Source organism: Grus americana, chromosome Z (genome assembly GCF_028858705.1).
Source record: "Grus americana isolate bGruAme1 chromosome Z, bGruAme1.mat, whole genome shotgun sequence".
In the NCBI taxonomy this organism is placed as follows: domain Eukaryota; kingdom Metazoa; phylum Chordata; class Aves; order Gruiformes; family Gruidae; genus Grus; species Grus americana.
Window position 1 is genome coordinate 11,602,397 of NC_072891.1, and position 22,507 is coordinate 11,624,903.

The window sequence follows — 22,507 nt, forward strand, 5'->3', positions numbered from 1 at the left end:
TTAGAAAATTGCATGTTCACTTCCAGAAGTCATACATCAGCAAGGCTGGTGGTAACCCTTCGTAAGTCTGTCAAGCCTTGTTGTTAGGATCCTTTCAGCAATTAATGTGCTCAAAAATGCTATAATATTCCCAGGAAGAGTCGATGTTTTAGCATGCAGAGTGCTGGGGCGATGTTGCTATGGCAGCCTTAGCCATGATTTTTTTCTCATAATGCCAAAACCTTTTTTTTCCTCAGAACATCCTGCATTTTGGTTATTGGTATTCTTCATGTTTAAATGGTTCTTTATAAAGTAGCAATACCATTTGTCAGTCATTCTATTGCTTTTCCTAATGTAATGGCTAGTACAGGTAATGCAATACCACTGTGTGTGGAAGATACTGTAAATATAATCTAAAAGACTTCAGTCAGTGGCATGACTTGATAGCCAGAGAGGCTGCTGTGAAATGTTTTTTGATCATAGTTAATTGTTTTTTATACTTCTTTGCCGGTGACTGAACATTACATGTATCCTGGGGTACCAACACCTTCTAACATGATGGTACAGGGTAAACAAGTCTCAGTATTTCCTTAGTGTGATGAATACCAGACAGCTGGTAAGAAGAGAAACCAACCTTATTTTAGGAGAGGATAAAGGACACAGAGGTTGTGTTTCCACCCTCTATTCTTCCACTTGACTGCAGCCAGCTCACTGCTGCGTGGGGCAGGGCTGAAGGTACCGCAAAGCTGCCTTTGTTTTCAACCACGCTTGTCCAGTGGCTCACAGAAGTGAAGATGCTGAGGAAGTTGGGGAGCATAGAAATGGTAGTATGTGTTCATGCTGCTCTTCAGTTTGCACACCCAGAGACAGCTGTGCTGAGCTGAGCACAGAGTTCTCCTGGAGAGAAATGCCTGTTAAAAAGACAGTCAGGACAAAGCTTGTGTAGTCAGTGAGGGCTGGCAGGATACCAGAATGCAAATACTTTCTTTAAAGACTTGATTTCTTGTTAATGTGTTAATGTGACTCCTGGAGTGATTCTGGAAGAGAAAAAGTCTTCTGCAAGGATTTGCATCCAGATTAGATTTTTTTTTTTTTTTTTCCCCTCCTGGCTAAACCTGCATTAACTTTCATTGTCACTTTGCCTGTCTGTGCTACAAAGCAGCATGACCCTGCCACTTGTGACGTTAGAGGAATAAGGGATCTTTATAGGGGATAAGTGACTGCAGAGCACCTGGTCTGGAGTAGTGGATGGGAACAGGAGAACAGAGACAGCCCTGGGTGGGGAGGAGGAGTGAAGGTGCAGGAGGACAGGAGGTGCAGCGGCACCGTGGGGCCAGCCTGCCTGATGAAGTGGGCGAATACCCAGAGCTACAGGTCTGGGCACAGGTCTGGGGTGGCAGAAGGTGGGGAATGGAGGGAGGGAGACTGTGGGAGAGGTGCAAAGAGGGTGATTCTCTTACCTGCCTCTTGGCATTCCTGTAAGTGGGCAGTGTTTTGCTCTTTGATGGAAATGGAGATTTCATTTTTCATTCATGGGTTCACTTCCACCCACTGTAGGGAGAGGTAGAGAGGCTTCCCTCTGGGCCAGAGCTGCCGTCGTCCTGTTCTGCTCTCGCCTTGTTCCCAGCCCAGGAGGAAACAGTTTCTGTCCCCTTTGGGGCAAGCTGGAAAGGTATTGCTGGTATATGAAATCCAAGATTTTTTTTTTTTTTTTAAATCTCTAATGAAATAAGTATTTCTCTATATCTATGTATACATGTACATACATACATACATACATACATACACACACACCGCAAACACTACATATATAAATAAAAATGGCAGTGTTTGCACTAAGATGCCTGCTTGGGAACAGCTGCAGTCCTGCAAGTAAATGTTCAGCAGGAAAAAGCTTTCTGTGTAACAAACTGCTGCTGTTGAGTGTTGCAGCAGACAAAGGAAATGAGAGCAAACTCTGTCTTGAATTGATTTCTTTTTTTAAACTAAAATGATCATTAAGCCCCTCTGGTGCCTTGAAAGCCGCTTGGAAGCGTGATGGACACTGAGCTTTCTGAGAGAATCCTTGCACAAGCATGTGTAGGCTTTCCTCCCAGCACTTGGGGTTCTGTCTGCTAGAAAAGATTTGAAATTAACATCTCTGTGTGTTACTACCCTCAAGCAACACGTGTAGGGAGCCACAACTGTAGAGCTTTTCTTTTTGTCTGCCATTGAATTCTAGTGCTTGCTCTCTAAGGGTTCACTTCTAATACTGATACAAAAGTAGTTTTCTGGTGTTAAACACCAGTTAGCCAATCAAGTGAAAGGGAAACTGTGTAAGTGGTGGAAGAAGAGAGCCTGATCAAATATTTCTTAGGTCAATCCCGTTCCATGAGGGATTATTTAGATAAGAAAGACATTAAAAAGAAAACCTGATCTTTATGGACCAATGGTCTGAGAATTCTGTAAAATTCTATAAAATGTTTTCTTTAAGAAGGTGACAGTCAATTTCAGAGAAATTTGTTTAGCCTACACAAGGGCAGGTATTGCCTTTGGTATGGAAGTTCAGCTAAGATGCTGGATGATGGGGCTTAAACCTGAAGCACAGATGCAGCCTCCTCCATTATAGAATATTAATTAGTATTTAGAATATAAATTAGTATTTGCAAATGCTGCTTCCTCCAGATCAAAACCCACTCTCTCCTTCCCTGCCCCCAAAGTGAAACAACAAAAATGAAAACAAAATATTCTCCATGATGAAAATGCTCACTAAGAGAAAAATGGTTGTGGTAGTGTGAATGGCTGTCAGGTGGAGCTGGAGGATGTGTTAGGGTTTCTGCACTGCAGCAGCTTGGCATCAGTGCAGGTGTCAAAACTTTGAGTTAATGCTTTGAAAATGGGAATCGTTGTTTGATGTCTGAAAGAGGCACCAGGTGAAAGCTTCTGTGAGCTCTGGAGCTGGCCCTTGGGCAGTGAAAATGCTTGGAGTGAGTTTGTAGGGCCTTAGATCATGGCCTTAATCCAGTGCAAACAGACCTATTGTAGTGTTCAGTCCTCTGCATGGCGTGTTTGGGCTCAGCACTTGGTCCAGCATTCTCCAGTGGGTGCTGCTGGGACAACACCTGACCCTCCCTGCAGAAGACTTCAGGGTTGCAAAGACCACGTTAGGAGAGAGCCGAGGTTACCAGACCTCAAAGAAGGTGCGAATGGAGCCGCAAAAACCATCTTGGTATGAACCGTAACACATTAGCCTTAAAACAGCTAAACCAAAACCAAGGTTAGAAACCCTGTATCTATTCCTTTTGACATGGCAGTAAACCTTCCTGCTCAAAGCTGGATGCACTTGGAAAAATTTGTTAGGCTGAAAGTTTCGTGTAATGATTAAGTTTGTGCATTTTGGAGCTTAAATTTTTTTTTTTTTTTTTTAGAACTAGGTAATCATAAAAATGAAAGGCTGTTTCTATAGGTCTTAAATCAAACAAGAGTGTGAGGAAGAATGTGTGCTTCAGGAGCAAGTCCAAATTGAATTGTCAAATTCACCTTGGTTCAAGGAGAACCTCTGTATGGGTCTCTGCCTTACTCTCTGGAGGGAAAAGCTAATTGTATGTTGCTTAGTAAGTACAGCAGTGAAGACACATGGAAGTTTTAAGTAGTTAACATAGTGTTATAATTTTTATTTTGCTCTTTACTGAGGAGATTTAAATTGGGAAAGTGATCCACTGCAAAATCTTGAGGGCTGGAATAGAAGTGACGTGCAGAATATTCATGCTGTCAGCTCAGCCTGTTTGTGCATATGCTGAGTGTGGCATATTTAACTGCAGGTTAGCTTGGGAGCTTGTAAGCTTTGAGGTTTCAGGATTTTTTTTAGTGTTAGATAGCAAAATATTAAAATAAAAATATTAAAATAGCAAACAGGTTTTACACTTAAAATCTGTCACTCAGTCTTTCTGCCATTTTACATCGCCGTGCAATTCTTGTGGGATAGCTGGTACTGTGCCAAGTTAAACTTGATTTCTGCTTTGGTTTGAAGCAAGAAAGGATGAGGATTGTGGACTTGAAAGGAAATGTGCAGGGATAGAATCCCTAATAATTGTCAGAATTCTGCATTCAGAGGAGTAATTAAATCTCACAGTGCACCATTGCCAGGAGCTCAGCTTACAGTAATGTGCAAACCTGGTAGAAAAAGGGAATGGCCACAGAATTTCTCTTCTTTTTTTTTTTTCTTTCTCTTTTTTTCTTTTTTCTTTTTTTTTTTCCTTTTACTTTGTTGGGTAGAAGAGGAAACAAGGAACACATTTTGACAAAGAAGGACCTGATCTGGGGAGGTGGCCAATACTAAGGCGATGTCTGTATACTTTAAATAGCACATTCTCTTTCTGCCTGCTTTTATGTGGATGCTGGGGTTTTTATTCTGCTGCTTTAAGTTACTTTGGCTATTTCTGTCTGAACCAAACTGTGTTTTTTCCCCTCTTTCGGTAGCTGCTTCATGACAGAATAAAAACTGGATGTGAGTTGTGCATTGGGAAGTGATTGATGTGTGCTTGTGCAGCTTGTAGCACTATGAGAAAGACAGGTGCAGCTGCTGATGATGTTTACTAGAAGTAGATTGAAAAAGCAAGAAAATGAAATTGTGCTTCACAGACAACCTGTTGTAAAACTGTGGGGCAGGAAGCAATTCCGGAAACAAAAATTCCACTTCTTTCGGCGGGACAAAATGAAGAGGCTTCTTCAAGGCCAGGTAGATGAGAATCCAAACCATGCTCATCACTGCCAGCTCTCCCCGGTGGAGATTGAAACGGACATGTTTGTTTGTGGAGTAAAGAGGAGCTCTGCGAGCACTGAATTTTCCACTGCTGGAGGGGACTTTCATCAGGATGGAGGAGGTGACTCCAAAGGAGTGAGTGAAGTGTGTGTTGGTGAGGTGGAACTGAACTGGGATGGCTATGTAAAAATACCATGCTCGATACAACAGAACAAGAAGGATTTGCAAGGAAATTCTTCTGATGGTACAATGCAGACCTCTTCTGAAAGAAAGGGCAGAGTGTCTGAGGGGCAGGACCTTTCTTCCCTGAGCATTACCACGAGCTGGAGGGAGGTAGCTGAAAGGCAAGGGTGCTTTCCCCAGGAAAAACCAACTGCATACAAGAGTCGTAGAAGGCAATCAAGAGATCGTTCAGCTGATGTGGTTGATTACATTGTTAAAGAGCTCCAGGGAATAAGTCGCATCCAGACAGAGATTGCAGAGCTCCGGCAGCACCTCAACTTGATAAAAGGCTCTGTGGATGAAGTCTCCACCTGCGTGGATACGGTCTTGAGTGAGATAGAAGGCCTGCAGGGTGGTTCCACTGGCAAACCCCAGGGTACACATGCTCGAGAGCCAAGTAGGGAGGTACGCAAGGAGGAACCAGTATTATATTTTTATGGCATCCCAGAAAAAGAGGGTGAAAACACAGTTGAGCTTATCTGCAGCTTCTTGTCTGAATATCACTGTTTCAATGGTATCCAGTGCAGTAAGTATATAAAAGATGCGTATAGATCAGATATTGGTACAGGGAAGCCATTAACGCCAAGACCAGCAGTTGTGAAACTTGTCAATTGTGAACAGAGAGACTTTATTTTACAGAAATCTATCCTTCTGCAAAGCTCAGGGGTCCGGATTGCTACCAGTGAAGACCAAAAGTGGCAGAATGGCCAGAGGGGCCGCAAGACGGATTCGGTCTCGTCTCAGTCTGGCTTCAAAAAAAATCATCACAACTCAGTGAATCCTGATGCAGCTCAGAGAACTGATACAGCTGGGCACCTTCAAACAGACTCATGCCAGGTTAAGTATAAAGGCACGAGCAGGAAAACACAGTGCGTAGGGGAGAGACTTGATTCTGTGCAGAAGTCAACCTTGACTAAGAAAAGCAACCTGATACCTGAAACTGGGAAGGAAGCACAAACAGTAAGCTGCAGTGATCAGCCTTCAGATGATGGTGACATTCACCAGGCCCTTCATAAACCTCTACAAAATCCTCAGGTGACCAATTTGGCCAAAACGAGTGATGGAAATTACTGCTGCTCATCTGAATCTTTGGGCCATGCAAGCCAGATGTGTGCTTCAAGCAATGGTAGTGAGCACAGGCTTCACACTGAAAGCATCACTGAGAATTGTTCTTCCCTTCTAGATAAAGATGAGGGGATAACTGCAGAAGAAATTGAAATAGACTGTGATACCCCATGCAAATTTACCAGTGTGGAGAAAGTTGATATTCAAAGAGAAGATGTTTCTAGTGGGGTGACAACTGTTAGCTATGATCATACAACAGATGACATGGCTGATAGTAGTGACAGCTTGAAAGATATGATCCAAATGGACCTGAATGATCAAGATCCAACTGATCAGGTCTTTAGGGATGTTCTGGAAAATTCCCAGTATTTCCTTGACCATTCCCGGGATAACATTGATCTTGTAGACATGAAGTTTTACACTAATAAGCTTGGGAAAGCTATTAATCACTTCAAGTCTGCTCTGCAGGTGGTTTTTCACAAACTGGATACAAGTGATTCTGAAATCCTTTTGGAAAATGATAGTGGTTTACAGATGGATGATGACAATACACTTATGCTGACCAGCTCAGGTATGTGTGGCAGCTCTGACAACTTTGCAGAAACCCCTCCTAGTCAGTCCTCCGAGAGCCAGGCAAACACAACTGTCACCAGTGAAGCATCCGCTCAGGTGCAGTTTGTCCCTTCCAGTCTTTCCTCTGTTCCACATGAGCCTCCTCTTTCCAGTTTGATGCCATCATCTGACTGTGAAATCCCTGCTGGGCAGTGCTCACCTCCTGAGGAGCCTGGAGGAGATGTGAACTCTCTGCCTGAACAAGCAAAGGAGTGCAGACCCATGAGCCTTGACAAGGTGTGCGCAGAGACCATCTACCTGAACAAATGCATCAACAATTTCAAAAACGTGCTGAGGGAAAAGAGACAAATGCGTAGGAGGCTCTTAAAAGAATTAGCACAGGAAGGAAACTGGATTTCTGCTGAGGAGACAAATTCAGGTAAATTAAAAAAAAAATGTTTTTAAGGAGATGTCAAAATCTGATATTTGTGCAGCCAGTAGCCAACACCTCATTTTGTGGGTGAACAGTTTATTACAAGTTATGAGCAAATAGTTACAAAGGCAAGTACACAGGCTGTGCAACAGTACTGACCAAAAAACCCTAAAAATTATTGTGTAACACACTGAAATGCAAGTTAGCAAGCTTCACCTCTTTTTTTTTGGGGGGGGGGAGAGGGAGATTTGCAGTGCATCTTCAAAATAGCAGGTGTTAGGGTTTTTCATCATAATTCGTGACTTGGTTTCTTGTTAAATATAATAGTTAAGACATGTGATAACAAAGTGTGCATTTGAGCTATAAGTAGCCAGATTTGCAGTTTTGGGAGTTGAGTGGATCCAGACTTCAAATGGCTGCATCACAAAGTGGGAGTTCTCAGTGTTTAATCACTGCTAGATGTTATCCTAGTAGAGACCTTTAAAAATAAAAATAAAAATAAGTTGAGACCTGTGTTTTGGTGTTGTTTCCATAACTTGTCCACAAGATGAGAAATTTTTTATTTCTGTGGAGCTACATCACTTATTGCCAGCACAGATAATGAAGTGTTTGACCACAGCAGATGTGAGCTGATACAGCGGTGGAACAATGCTGGTTAACACATTCCTAAGAATGTGGGAGATGGAAATGACCAACATGGTTTAATGGGCCATGTTTCGATAGGCCTTCATTTGGTAAAACCAAACCTAACCTTCAAATATTGATCCATCTGCCCCCTCCCTCTCCAGGCAGTGAGAAAACTTTCTCAGTGTCATCTCTGTCCAAATCACTACACAGTTAAGGGAAGAGGCTTGACTGTTTGGAGTGACAGATATTGGAACTACAGCTTGAAATAATCACATCCTTATTTTAAGCCTCCCTGTATCAAATATTTTATTTGCTTTTCTCCTTGCGACAAGGAAAGGTAGTCAGAATAATCAGAGTGCTCTTCTTCCCATTGAAAGAGTTGTCTCGCTCCAAGTGTCTTCTCCAGTGACAGTGCTTTCACTGTGAAGAAACAAGCTGTCAATCCATATTTGACTTCTGTACCAGTGACCTTCCCAGTTACAGAGATCATAAAGCTTGTAATCCACTCTTCACTTTCTTTTGTAGGAGGTCCTTAGTGTAGAGCCAATTCAAACAAGAGGCTTTCAATGAATGAAACACTAGGATTTGTTAGCAGGCTTGGCACAGGTATTTACGTAGTTTTGTTTCAAGAGAATGTTTAGATTACCAAAGTATAGATAGTACAGATGAAACTGATTTTATTTTTTTAATTCAGAAATTTGTTAATTTTTTTCTTTTTTTTGAGTAGTGTTTGCATAGCGCTCAAGTCCTGGACATATGTCCTAATTTTAGGACCCGAGGGAACAGACAGTGGTTTGGATTATCATTTGCCACAGTTCAACTAAAGTATTGAAATAACCTATTTCTGAATGTGAGAGGAGGCTGCTCATCTCAGCAGAGTTTGAGCAGTCCAGGCATGTTCACAAGATGATAAGTAGCCAGAAGAGTGAGGAGGAGGAGGCGGATGACAGCTGGACTTTGGTGCCTGAGATCTGGCTTCAGTGTAGACTGACATTCCCCGGTTCAGTTCTCATGGACATCATCTAGTGATGTGACAAAGTTGATGCTTGCGTAACACTTGTGTAAAGGCATATCCATATGGTAGAAGTTACAACAGTAAGTATGGGGTGAAACCACTATGTAGGAAATGTGCTCTGAGAGACAGGAGTCTAAAGGAGTCAAGGGTAGTGGAAAACAGTGGATAAGGGATGAGAAATGGGAGACAACTTGGAAGAAACCCTGGAAGAGATGTCAGGAATCAAAGCGAGTGAGGCAGGGAAGCTGGGAAGAGCAGGACTGTCCGGAGTGGAGGTCGAGGGACGTACTCAAAGCAGCAGTGCTCGCCAAGGAAGCAGTGGGTAAATAACCACTTGGTGGTAGCCAGAGTGAGAGAAGGGGATGACAGTATTGCCAAGGGCTGCAGAGCAGGGCCAAATTAATTATAGACTCATTCAGTTTGAAATAAGGTTGTTTTGACATGCATTTTCTGAGAAAGTGAAGCAACATTTTTATGTGCTTCTTCACTGTACTCAAAATAAATTTGATCCAAGCTCTTAATTTCTTCCTTTGGAAAAAGCATCATACTTGGAATGCAAGGTATGCATCTGAAAGGTTGTTGGTGTGCATTTTTCCCCAGCTGCAGATGAGTGTTTATGTCTTACTTTAAAAATACAATTTGTTCTTCATAGGCTTTTACGTCCCTGGGTCAGGTCTATTGAAAACCCAGTTCTGCCTGCTGGCTTTTTTGATTCTGAGCCTGAACCACTGTATTACTCAGGTCTGCTTGAAAGTTCAGTCCAAAGTATTTTATTAAATGTGTTTGGTAGCAGACTGCAGCAAAGGAAGGGATGATAACTTTGAAGGTGTTGGTAAATCTGTGTGTTTTGGTGAATCAGAGATGATGCACTGGCATAAAGGTTTAAATTCTTTATAGTTGTATGCAGATGTAAATTACTGGAACAATTTGGAACTTGGTAGATACATGTAAATAATTGTGTGTTTAATTTGAAGTCGAAAGATAAACAAAATATTTCCTGCAACTCTGGGCAGGCTTTTTTCTTTTTCTCAAAACGTTAAAAAAAAGCTTAAGTGAAGATGAAGATAATTTGACTTCGTGTATGTTTAAAAAAAGCCCTGAAATGGTATAGATTTTTGTAGATGCAAATTGACTACTCCAAAGTGGAATGGTGAAAGAATTCTGTGATCAGGGTTTAACCAAGTTAGTCACCATTGATGATGCTGTGAGCACACCTCCTGCAATGAGACATAACCAGAAAATCTTAAATCTTTGTCTGCAGTTGCTCAGAGACTTGCCAGACTTGATATTTGGCCTGTAACTGTCCCTAACAGCTTTAAACCAAAGGGGCTCAAAAATCAAAGATATGCATGGAATTTAAGCCAAAATAATCTTTTTTTTTTTTTTGCCCCAAAAGGAGTTTAATGCAAGATTCATTGCACTGTGTTTTTATAAAAATAAGTCTGACCTATATTTGAGAAGCTCCAGTGCCCTCAGGACTTAAAATTTGGCAGTGCTAGTCTGCGTCAAAGATTTATCTGTGGAAAATCAACCCCAAATGAGCGAAGAGAATAAGCCTTTGAAAAAAATATGTAGTTTGCATATGCTTGCTGGTAGTTGCTACAGTTGGGCTGTTGTGCTGCCAGAGACTCCATCTGTCCTCGGTGTTTTCCAGCCGGGGGCTAGAGCAGGGCTTTCCCTGCTCGGCATGACTGGGAGCCATGGCAGACCTGATCAGGGACACTAGTCCAGGTCTTCTGCGCTCTGAGACTTCATGGGTGACATCGGGAAGGAATCTGGTTCAAATACAAAGGAAATAAAAACACAAGAATAAGGGGAGTCTGGATCTGCCCGGGACACACTGAAACAACCCCAGGGACCAAGTCAGGAGAGACAGGGCTTGGCCTTGAAGGGTCTGGGGTGACTTTGCAAGGAGGACAGAACCAGGGCGCTTGAAGTGGAATTGGGGCTGCCTAGGCGAGAAGGTTTTGCTTAATAGAAAGGGACAGGCAGGAGGATGATATAGAAAACCACTGTTGACGAGAACAGTCAGACGTGTCTGTGCCCAAAAAACCATGTTCCTGTCTGAGTCTGGGATGGACCCCGAGTTTCCTCAGCGTGGGCAGGTCTGTGCAGAGCTGACTGTCAAAACACAGCCCTCCGGGAGCACCGGCTGTTGGGCAGAGGGCAGCAGCACGCTGCCACTTGCCTTTTCTCCTCCATTAGCTCACTGAGGAGAGGCCGGCAGGGTGGTCCATCCGGAGGCTTTCCTCCCTGCTCAGGATCCATGTGGGCATGTCTTAAGGTGGAAAGCGGGGTTTTTATTTTAGCTACAATCCAGTGCTTCATTTGCTAAAGTAATTCGATTTCTCCTTAGTGATTGAGTTAAAATAGCTTCTCTATTTTCCTGTCAGTGATTGCATGTGTGTAATTACACCCATATAGACAGTAACTTTGAAAACTATTTTAGCTTTTAAACCAATTTGAGTGGCCCCTGTTGCCATGAAGATATTCCTTCCCCTCCATCTTTCATACGCAAATGAGTAATATGATTCTTCTATGCAGATACAGAATTATCTGATTGGAAGACTTAAAAAAATACCATGTCTGTACCGGAAGTTTTGAGTATGACTCTCATATAACTTTACTAGTCTTGAAATTGCCTATCCATAAACATGAGATTTAGTGTAGGAGGCTTCTGGATTTTTTTTTTTTTCTCAGAGGAGAATTGCCTAGATTTATGAAACCAGAAAATATCTCTCTGCATTATGGTATTTGCAAAAGCAAAATGTGTTCCGTGGGAGCTACCAGTTTCCTTGTAATGGGCAAAATGTACAGGGGGCGAGGAGGGAAGGAGGGGGAATGCTTCAGATGCAGTGGATACAGTCTGGGGGAAACGGAGAACAAATCTGTTCCTCTCCGTAATAAATACAGGTTCTCTTTCCAGTGTGGTAAAGAGCAGCTCAAATTCTGTATTAAGATTACCTGAAATTCTTGAGTAAATAAAACAGGAACTGTAACTCTAAAAATGAGCTCTCAAAAGCGTATGTTCTAATGCTTCTGCAGTTATGGATGGAATTTGATTACTTTAACTCAAGATTAATTGGTAGAGATTAATTAACTGGTGTATGTCCCAGGAAGCACATGGGAAAACTCTCCACTGCACAAATGTTTTGTCAACTTGTGGCAAATGTTTACTCCACTTTCTGAAATCATTTTGCAGACCTCATGGCAGAAATCTGGTCTATTAACTTTTGTTCCTCTCCTTCTTCTCTTTTTTTTTTTCTTCGCAGAAGGGGGTAGAGGAGAGCTCCAGGTTGTACATGTTGTCCCTTGTAACCAGCATCTCTTTCTGAAACTCCTGTGTGTGCATGCCTTGTCTTCATGTAGCCAATTGCTCCCGCTGAGGCGCTGAGATTCAGTTTAGTGTGTTATGGTTATCAGAGGAATTGTTAACACTGTGTATGAGTTAAGAGTCTGTTCAGTGCCTATTACCTTGTACAAAGAGGAAAACATGAATGCTTGGAGTGATCTCCTCCCTTCGGTGCTCTGTGGGGTGTGTGTAATGTGCACAGGCACCACGTTGGCAGAGTACAAATTGTTTATCTTGTCTTTTCCAGTCCTCCACATTATAAATCTTGTTTAAACCAAGTATTTCCTCATTTTTCCTCAGTTGTATTATTTCATTCCATCTCTGTCTGGTTGGTACACTTGCAGCAATTGAAGTCAAAAGTACCACTATGGGCTATAATATTGAGCCTAAGCAAGGCTGTGGATGCTGGTAGGTGTCTGCTGTAGATGCTGTAGCTAGCTACAGACTGCACTTTGCTTGGAGCAGGGCTGTGCGCCCCATGGGAAGGGCAGGACTTTTCCCTTAATACCTACAGCTATTCCCTCTCCACTCGTGGACCGTTTGCCACTCTGCTTGTCACCCTGTGGGCAACAGGTAACTCTTTCCTCCTAAGAGGATCCACAGAATTTTGATATATACTGCTGTATATCATCTTAGTTTGTATTTGCAACTGTTCCTCACGTAGAGAAATTTCTGGCTGTTGGATTCTCAATTTACTTTGTTGTTTTCTGAATATATGCTATGTGGACTCAGCGCCTGCCATGCTTCTGTCTCTGCCTTGGTTGTATGAATCAGGCTAAATCAGCTTCCTGGAGCAGGCTGAACATTGCATGGCTTTTGGGCTTCCATGCAGATCTTGCCCTTAACAGTTCAATAATTTTTGTATTTCTAACCTTTATTGACCTGTGTATCAACAAATTTGTTTCATTCTTACTGGCAAACGTCTGTCCATTAATGCTTTTTTGGGAATGCAGATATCCAGTGTCAAATATTGGTGTCAAATCCTGTTGTCTTCTGGCTTCAGTGCAAAAACATTGCAGCCTCCTTTAAGCTGCTCATCTGGCAGCTGGAGAGCTGGAAGATACATGAGGTGGAAGGAGCTTCCTTTGGGGCTCTGCAGTCATTATTTAAATTGACACTGTTGCAGAATACAGTGAATTTAAAATAATCCCTTGGCTTGTTGCAGCTTTGGATTCCATGTAAAAGGAGGCACGCTCTAGTCAATGAAGACATTGAACCACAGGACCAACTAGTTTAATTGGGATGATTTAGATCAGTCTGATTCTACTAATACCCCTGAAGAAATGGTCTAATTAGGCGTGACCAGAAGTTTAATTTAGACAGTGAAACATTAGCTCCTTGTTTTAGCCTGATGCAGATTAATATATAGCTAAATTGAAGTCTTTGAGGTTTAATAGTGAAGTATGGTATTTGAAAACAAGTTAAGATGATTTTCAAAACAAATAAAAAGTCATTATTGATTTTTTTTGTTATCTGTTTAAATAAAGCAGCTTTCCATGTTTTACGTCTGTTTTTTATCTAAGAGGATAATGTGCTAAACACAGTACTTAAATGTGATGGAAAGTTACATTGTTAGAAAGCCTTTTATGTGGAGAGATGGATTTATATGGAGAAGGATAACAGATCTGGGGATGTTATTCCTTTTCCTTGTGCTGCTCCAGACTTTGTGATTTTTTTTTTTAATGTGTCTCTGTCCATTTTATGGACTTTCTCATCTACAGAAGTGTGTAATTGTTTGTTCTGTCCATTGAAACACCTTCTTGTGTGTGAGATGAAACTGCAAAATTTAGAAATTGCAGCTTGGTTAAATAACTTCTCAAATTACTTGTAAGCCTAGCTGCTGCTTTTCCTGAATAAGCAAAACTACTATTAGTTTCCTTTTTAGGCTTCACTAAACATTGCCGTCCCTGTGACTAAATACTGTGCCTTAAATGATCGTGTCTGTTGACTTGTTTAATCCAGGGTATTAAATTTATGCTAGTCTCTCACTGGCATTATGTTGCTAACTGGTTCTTGGTTGATAAGAAACTTTAATTACTTGGAGAAGACCTTTCAGCAACTGATTGCAGCATGCTTTACTGTGAGTGAATATACTGCATTACTAGAGGTGACAGGCACTTCTCTGGCCGATGATATTTGCTGGACAGTAGGTATAAAACTGTCATCCCTCAGCATCAGAAATAAAAAAAAAAAAACATAGAGATGTGATGGGCTGTTTTGTTTACATCTTTGCTTCCCCATCTTTTCAGTACTGCTTTATGTCCTTACTGGAGATTTAAAAAAAAAAAAAAAAAAATTCAGATTCAGACTAGTCTGGCTGCTTTCAAGGAGAGATCAATTGACAGAGCTGTGCAGAGAAGTGAAGCTTTAACCAGGAAAAGACTCTGTGACGTGCAGCACGTGCATGTCTAGGAGTTCAGTGTGTCTGCTTTCCCTTTGCCCGCCCATTGATTTCAGGAAGGACAGTGCTAAAACCTCTCTCACTTGTTCCAGTGTTCTTCTCATCTGCCCATCATTTCTTCTGCTTGCCTGGGCTCCAGGCGAGCCAGGCTGTTGTCATGGGCTGAACTCCAGTGGATTCATGGCTGGTGACAAGACCTAGAGCAGCTACTGGAGCCCTCCTGCATCCTGGTGCGAGTGCTGCCTTCAGAGGGTGGGAGACTCCCCAGCTGCAGCAAATCCACCTATAACATTGCCATTTGCCTTCTGTAAATGTAGAGGAGCGTGTGAGGTGTTCCTACCCACCACAGTGGTGTAAACTGTGGATTACTTTAACTGGCAGTCCCAGAGGTGTCTGGACCCTATTAACCCTCATGCCTGACACTTATAGGTAATGCAGCCTCTGATTTTTAGACTACATATGTCAGTGCAACGAAGGAATGCAGAGGACTTCTTGGTGACTGCCAGGCCCCTGCCACTGTGTGGTATTGTGCCATTACTTCATATATAAACTGCCCAATTTCCTTCTTTAAAACTGGTTAGGTTTGGTGTCTGCTTTTCCTTTTGAAAGGCTACTACAGAACTGTCATGGTTAGACACCTAATTTTCATCCTCCATTTATATTTAGCTGCAGTTCTTCCATGCCGTACGCTTTCCTGTCTATTTAATAAGCCCAGGAAAAGGTTCTTTTTGCTAGACTAAGCAAGCTGCCCTCGTCCTTTAGAATTGTGTTTACATCCTCATGCTGCTTTTGCCATTTTCCTGTGTGAATCCTTTTTACTTTGACACAGAATAAAAAGATTGTATATGCCTTTCTGAAGGAGTCTTGCCAGCACAGTGCAGTGGTATTTATGCTTTTATTTCTATGGAGACATTTCACTGGACAAACTCTATAGATGGTGCTCTCTCCTTACATGGCGTATGGTGGTGGCTCATGGCCAGTGGGATGACTAGAACTCAAGTCAGTTGTCACGTGCTGTTCTCCACCAAGGAACGCCTTGTGTGCTGTCAAATTCACAGCAAGCTTCAGGGCTCTGACCTTGCCGTTTGTACCACGTTTAATCCCCTGTTGTTGCAATCTTCACTGCCATCAGTTCTTTCCATTGGACATCTGAGTTCTGTATCAATAATTCTCTGGTGTTTGTCATTGGTAGATTTTATCAGCAGATCCTACTTACTCCCACTAGCTTCCTTACTGCATTGCCTATGGCTGGCTCAGCGACAGGTACTTGTTTACCCACCTTAAAGCTCCCTACTCCTTCTCAGCTTATCCGGCCTTATTACCGTCACATGGCATTGCATCAGAAGCTTTTTGTTGAAATGAAAATTCAGTTGATAATTCATTTTACAGCCTGAAGAAAAATGGTTGCTATGTCAAACTACAAATGCTTTCAAAACCCGGTGTACCCTATATGATATTTTTTCCTGTTTTCCATTTGCCTCCATGTTAATTCTTTCCTTCATGTTTGCTCTGAAGCCTTTCAAGCTGTTGAAGCCAATAATGAGCCTATGCTAATCTAGATCACATTTTCCTCTTTCCCCCACATACCTTAACTGTGGGTATTGCACTGGCTCTCCCACAGTGTTAAGGCGTCAGCCCCGGGTTTGATGGATGTCAGGTGCTGATTCTCTCAGCATTTTCTCAGAGAGAATGCTGCCTGGAGCAAATTACCTTTTTACGTTGCTTTCAGCAGGTGATGACTCCTTTTTCCACACAGCCATCACCTGCCTTGCCCCTACATCAATATTGTCACTTATTGAAAGCTCTTTTGTTTTGTGCTGTTGTACCCCGATGATTATTAATCTTGACCCTAGAGAAGCTCTTCCTCTTCTTTTCTTTTTATATGCATGTCTGAAAGGCTTGGCAAAAGTAATTAAAATTAATGAACAGAAGTACAGTTTATCTAGACTCTTGGCAATTGTTACTTGGCATGTCTCAAAATCTGGGAGATGATGGAGGTTTGTTTCCTGATCACGCTTTCTGCCCTTCTCTGCATCCACGCTCTTGGGTGTTCTCTGTTGACTCATGGCTGCCTGTAGGAAATGGGTATTGCTCAGTTAGAAAACAGCTTTCCCTGGGTCATCGTCTCCTGAAAAGAGTTCTTGATACTCTTGTGGTCTCCAGGCTGCAGTATTGGCTGTGCTATTTGTGATCCGTTAATGTCTCAAATATTGGCCACTTGTATATAGAGTATTTTGGTAAACTGATTGAAAAACCTGTTGCACTGATTCCTTTTACCAGTAAATGTTGCTACATTTATGTTTGCCATTTTCTGTCATTCAATAGAGCCAAACCAACCTGTATCACACTCGATCCGGTATAAAACATTCCGTTTTAAGATTGCTTGCTGGCCACAGCTCTTCTAAGCGTTCAAAGGCAAAGGTAGAGACATCCTCCCTTGTGTGCTCTGGAGGATGTGGCTGCATTTGTTTCATGAAATCTACTCTCTTGACCAGCATTTGGTTCAGATCGCTCCAAGGAAATGCAGGTTTCAGGCTGAGGGGTTTTGGAAGCACAGCTCGGAACGGAGATGTGCAGAGCATCATCCTTCCTGCAGAACCCTGGATCCTGGGGTGTTGTTCCAGCTGTGGGGGAAAAGTGCTGGAGCATGGGTCTGAGCTCCTGCCTGTTCTGCAGACCTCTGTGATTATGTAGAAAAGCTGGAGTGTCCATTCAATTATGGATAATGTCATGTTCTTCATGCCTGTTTAAAAATGAAATAAAAAAAATTATGTAATCTTTATATCTACCTACCCCTTGAGTTGTAGGAACAACAACTAAAAAGTTTGGACTTTTGCTGCTGTACAAGTTGAGACCTCAAATAGAAACATTTTTTCCTTGGTTATTTCTGATCTTCATGGGAGACCTTGTCTGTTACCCATGAACGACCTGAGGTTGCGTAGCTCATCCAAAGCACAGAACAGCAACAACAACAGATATTTCTTTTGGGGCTGTATTCTCTTATCTTGCATAAAACTGGAGCTTATTTCCTGGCAGATAATCATTTACTTTGTGATGATTCTCAGGTCGCAAGTCCCATGGCTGGAAATACTTTGTTTTCCACTGTGTGCACATTACAGCCTCCTTATGTTCTTGGCAGACATGAGTATCTGAGGTTGGGATGTCAGCTATTAGCTGTGTGTCCCGCCTACTCCTGTTTGAAACCAGCTTTTCTTTCAAGGCGTGCAGGAGAAGGTATGAACTCTAAGCTGGAACCAGTTAGAGGTAAACCATTTTCGCCTTATCTAGAAACTTTGTTTCCGCCACATACGTTGCAAGTGTTTAAACACTCCTCAGCTCTAATCAGTCCACTGAAGAATTTCGAAGAAACAAAACATCGCTCTATAAATACACTCCTAATACAAACAGAAGAACATGGTTTTAATTCATGAATATGAATCCTCATATTACAGTCTGTGGTGTTTTGCATCGTACCATGAGATCCCAGTTCACCTGCAATCGTCTTGCAAGTGATGGCCCTTGCTTGACGCCTGTTCGAAATGAAATGCTTGTATATGAATGGGCGGAGCTGCAATGGGACCTCTCTGCTTAGGGAGGTCTTTGCATTTGAGCATTAACAAAGCTCACAAGTGTTTGTACAAAGTTTCATGTTGATCACTCATTTGTGTATTCCATACAGGTGCTGTTAATTTTTAGCATCCTCATTATGACCATGTTCATGTAAGTGGTGACCTGTGGTAACAGAGCTCTCCGATAACACATGCTTTTGTTGGGTTGGAGAAAGAAAATAAAAGAGTTGGTCTTCAAGACTGCCTTTTGAAAGAGGATGTGCACTGAACAGTCTCTTCTGGTCCTGGCTCTAGGCGTTCAATGAAATTGCATAGCCTGTCTGTGTTCGTATGACTTGTCCTGACATGTTGGTCATTGGAGGTGCTTGAATAAGTTTCTGTATGCATTTGCTGCATGCAGTGTGGTCTGTTATCCTTTCCTCAGACTATAATCTGAACGCTTTTTCTGACATTTTTGGAAACTAATTTCATATTGGTCTTTTTCCTTCCCCCACTTAAGGGTCAAGATGAGGCTGATCCATCAAAACCACCCTGGCTCAAAGGAGGGTAAGTGGTATTTTGAGACCTTGTTTCCCTGTGTTTATAATTACAGTGTACTCTGAGGTCTGCAGTTCCTCTTAAGTAGAAGTAGCACTTCTGATGTTTTTAATGGCTGTTTTCAGGAATAATCAAGTGGCCATGCCTCGCTTAGGGCCAGGCTGCTGCTGAGTCTCCTCTTAGACAGCTGGAAGTGGTCTGTGCAGCTCTTCAAGACATCTGTGGTTAAGAACAAGGTTATAGTTTGCAATATATAATCTGTAACGTGACGGCAGCAAGTGCTTATGGCAGTAGTGTTAAGTAATCCTTGCTGAGCACCACAGAGTGGTCTGGATGAGATCCTTTTTTCTTTATCAGTCACTCATGTCACCAGGGAAGGGAAAGAGTACTCAGAAAGATTGCTGTGTTTTTTGCTCTTTGAAGAAAAAAAGTAGCTTTGGGGAAGTGTTCTGTCTTTGCGATGATTTCTATGGTCACTGTGGTAGTCAGAACTGCAGTAACTCTGGAAATCATTGCAGTTTGTGATTTTTAAAGCAGTGATCATCATGCCTCTTTTGCACAGGTGAGAGTGAGAGGCTGTCCATTATCTCTGCAACACGCTTCTCGCAGCAAATGAAGCAGACAAATTCTGATTGTAATTTCGGCATGATACTCTGCATAATAGGTGCCAACACGGTAGCTTCCCTAGAAGCCTCTCTGGGGAAAAAAAAGACAATGACACATTTTACAAGCTGCTAGGTTATGTGCCTTGTATGCGATTAGGGCAATACAGTTTGGTGGTGGTGCACTCATTAGGAGCTGATGTAGCAGCAGATTTACCTGAAATCTCAGCAAGAGTTGGCTTGCTGCCTGTGTTAAATCTCGTACTACTGAAGGATGCTTCCCTAATAAAATGCAAAGTTAAATTGGAGGCTTCGTTATACGGCTTTCTGCTCTTGGAGTCATTGTTCTGCGATGTTGGTATTCCCGCAAAGCGTCCTCCACACCTGCGGATGCCTGGAGCTGCCTAGCAACCCCGCACTTTCCTAAGGAGCCCAGGATTTCGCTGAGCAGGCTGCTGGAGAACTGGCAATTAACAGGAGCAGAAGACAGTGATTTATTCTAACTATAAACCGCACCTTCTCCTGCTTTAACAAGGAGACAATGTATTGAGTTTATTGGTTCATGCACACACAATGATTTCCCAGCCTTAAAAATGAATACACCTACAGTCCTGAAATACTTAAAAATGTGTTTTGTCAATTTAAGGCAATGTTTGCTCTAGTCTGCAATTTTTTTCTCTTTTTACGTGAGCTATAACAAAACAGACTAATGTAGTTTTGAAAAAAGTTTGGTTTATTCACTGTATCCCTACATGCAAGAGATGTCTAGAAAAAGTGGTTGTGGGTGGTGAACCTTTAATTCCACAGTTAGCCACATTGTGGCTTGTTAGCCACAAAGTGTATTAAAGCACTTATTTTTAGAGTTCCTTTCATGTGTAGATTAGAGAAGTCATGTCCTTTGAAGGAAATAATCATCTTCTGTCATCTTTGCTTAAATTTTCAAGATTTAATGTAAGCATCTGTGTGATAAAACTTGTATTAAAAGATGAATACTTGCTTCAAGCTATTTGCACTTTTAGCATAATGCTAAAAGTAGCTCCCTGTCTGCAATCACTGACTTTGGAGAGATAGCTTCAAAAAAAACTACAATTGGTATTATGGATCAGTGTCTGGGTGTAATATCTCTCTATATTTTATTTATTGGTGCAAATCATCTTCTCATACAGAAATGCTATTCACTCCTCAATACAGCACTCCATAATAACATTATAAATATTACATGCTTTGCAGAGGAGAGTTACCCTATTACATATAAAGCTACAATGTGCATATTTGAGGCACTGTCAGTATTTCTGTCTGTGCAAACACAGATTTTGTAAAGCGAACTAGAGATTGTGTTTGAATAAAGAGGCTGAGGTAGCTGAAAGCACAACACGCTGGTTAATTTTGAAAATGAAAAATTGTTGCTGATTGTTTTTTTAAGTATTAACAAGCTAAAAGCAGGTCATCTAAGTATATAACTATCTAGGTATTACAATACCTCTCTTCAGTGGCGAAAACAAGCATTTTTCAAATAGTCTTGTTCTCTGTCAGTCTCGCTCACTACTGGTTCTATCATAAACCTCAGTCTATCATAAATATTTTGCAAAAAACAGGTTGTAACTAGGCATGTTTCTCAAGCACAATAACTTGTTTAAGCTCATCTTGAATTTATAAAACATGCAATTTTAATGTTTTTCCTTCCTGGGAAATGTCAGAGTATCACAGTTCCCTTTCAATTGAATGAGAAAAAAATAGTCATTGGAAATTGTGTAGAAAAGAAGTATAAATTCCCTGCTGTGCCATTTACTTTTAGCAGGAGCACTGACTCTGGATTTTTACTTGTGACCATTTTGTTGCATCTTTTCAGCTTATAGACTCTCCCTTTCTATTTTACATATGTTTTCATAAGTCAAGTGATTTGACCCAAAACTTACCAATAAGCTATATTGTAATTTAAATAATGCTGGAATTCTTGGCAGCATCTGGCTAGTCTTCTATGACACCTATTTTACCTCAAAACAGTTTCTTTAGTATTGGAAGGGGTTTGTAACATTAGGGCAGCAGACAAAATTTCATGTTTGATCCCAGCAAAACTGTTCTGACAATATAAACAGTTTATGCAGATATTTCTTATTTCTTGATGTAGATCAGATTTTTCTATAAGCCAGAAGGGATTATTGCAGTGTAACTCAGGCGAAAAGTTTTTCTGGAATTCTCTATTGGAAATGAGGGTAGCCTCTAGTAAAAGCACCCCGTAGCCTCACTGTAAGGATTTCCAGCGTTGGAAAACTGTTCTTGGACAAAGATTCCAATAGTTTTAATTAACTGCTGTAAATCTTCAACTTTCTCATGTCCAGGTTTGTCTTCCTTCCCCAGCTGTGAGGTCTAGCTGTCGCAGCTGACTGCAGGTGGTTTGCACTCATCGCGTAGGAGCGCAGAGAGCTGTGCGCGGTGCTGCTGTGCAAGTGTGACTCACGCTGCATGCAGAGCCAACACAATTTGTGCAGTTACACGTGGATGTTCACCTTCCCACCAGGCTTGTTCAGCCAGCAGCAGCTGTCAGCTCAGCCGTGGCTCGGACGTGTCGCCCTCCTACACCCTGTCAAAAAAGTCAATTTTTCCATTACAGTGCTATGGCATGCTTCTGTATGTAATAGGCTGCTTCCCTCTTTGACACAGCCCTGTGCTAGGCTGTGCTATGACATCCTTGTCTGTTCTAGAGCTTGGGCTGCTGTAACATAGGTGTGATCATTGTTGTTTCCTGGATGTTTGGTTGGGTTTTGGTTTGGGTTGGGTTGGGTTTTTTTTACTTTTGGCTGTATTGAATGGGAATTTGAGTAGGTCCTGCTTGCCGAGAGGTGCAGGTTGCCTCCTGTCACCAATTTTCATCACACGTGCAAATTTGTAGTGGTAATTTGGTTTCCTAGACATGTGTCTCTTATTGCAGTTTGAGCCATACTCCTCTTTCCTGTAATTGTGGTGTCCGAAAGCATTTCAGCTGGGTGCAGTGTACCAAATTAGCAAAATATGTGGATTAAAAGTTTATCATGCAACTGCCAGTTTATCATGCAACTGCAAAAAGGGTGTAAGCCAGCATGATATGAGGTGAAAATAAATCGCCAAAGACAGAGAGGCAGAAGTTCCCTGTACGGTCTCTGTAGCCAGCAAAATGGCCTTGGGAACCATATTCTTAGTGTTACCAAGGCACGAGAACAGCATGGAGATGGGGAAGTTAAGTGAGACCCTAAGAGGGGCTGTGGGTTTTGGTTGGCAGCTGGGTGTCCACTGCAGGGAGAGAATCACATCACAGGTCTGTTTTTCAGTTTGGGGCGAATATGATAGGTGCCACAGCAGAGAAATGTGTGCTCAGTTCCCAACCGTAGCAAAAAGCATCATCTTAAGGACTTAGACATATGAAGTTGGTTTACTT

At 41.9% G+C, this 22,507-nt stretch overlaps 1 protein-coding gene across 6 annotated transcripts in view; it reads left to right on the forward strand.

Annotated features, from left to right (window-relative positions):
* UNC13B (unc-13 homolog B) overlaps positions 1-22,507 on the forward strand; it is a 218,773-nt gene that overhangs the window by 109,455 nt on the left and 86,811 nt on the right. For 2 of the 6 annotated variants that reach the window (XM_054810167.1, XM_054810169.1), the window contains exons 1-3: positions 3,688-6,998; positions 11,907-11,929; positions 18,456-18,502. In XM_054810167.1, the coding sequence (XP_054666142.1) occupies positions 4,544-6,998; positions 11,907-11,929; positions 18,456-18,502 (2,525 nt within the window). In that variant the 5' untranslated portion in view covers positions 3,688-4,543. Of the gene's footprint in view, positions 1-3,687; positions 6,999-11,906; positions 11,930-18,455; positions 18,503-22,507 lie in introns of those variants that run through there. The other 4 variants (XM_054810171.1, XM_054810172.1, XM_054810168.1 and 1 more) reach the window with 3 other exon arrangements.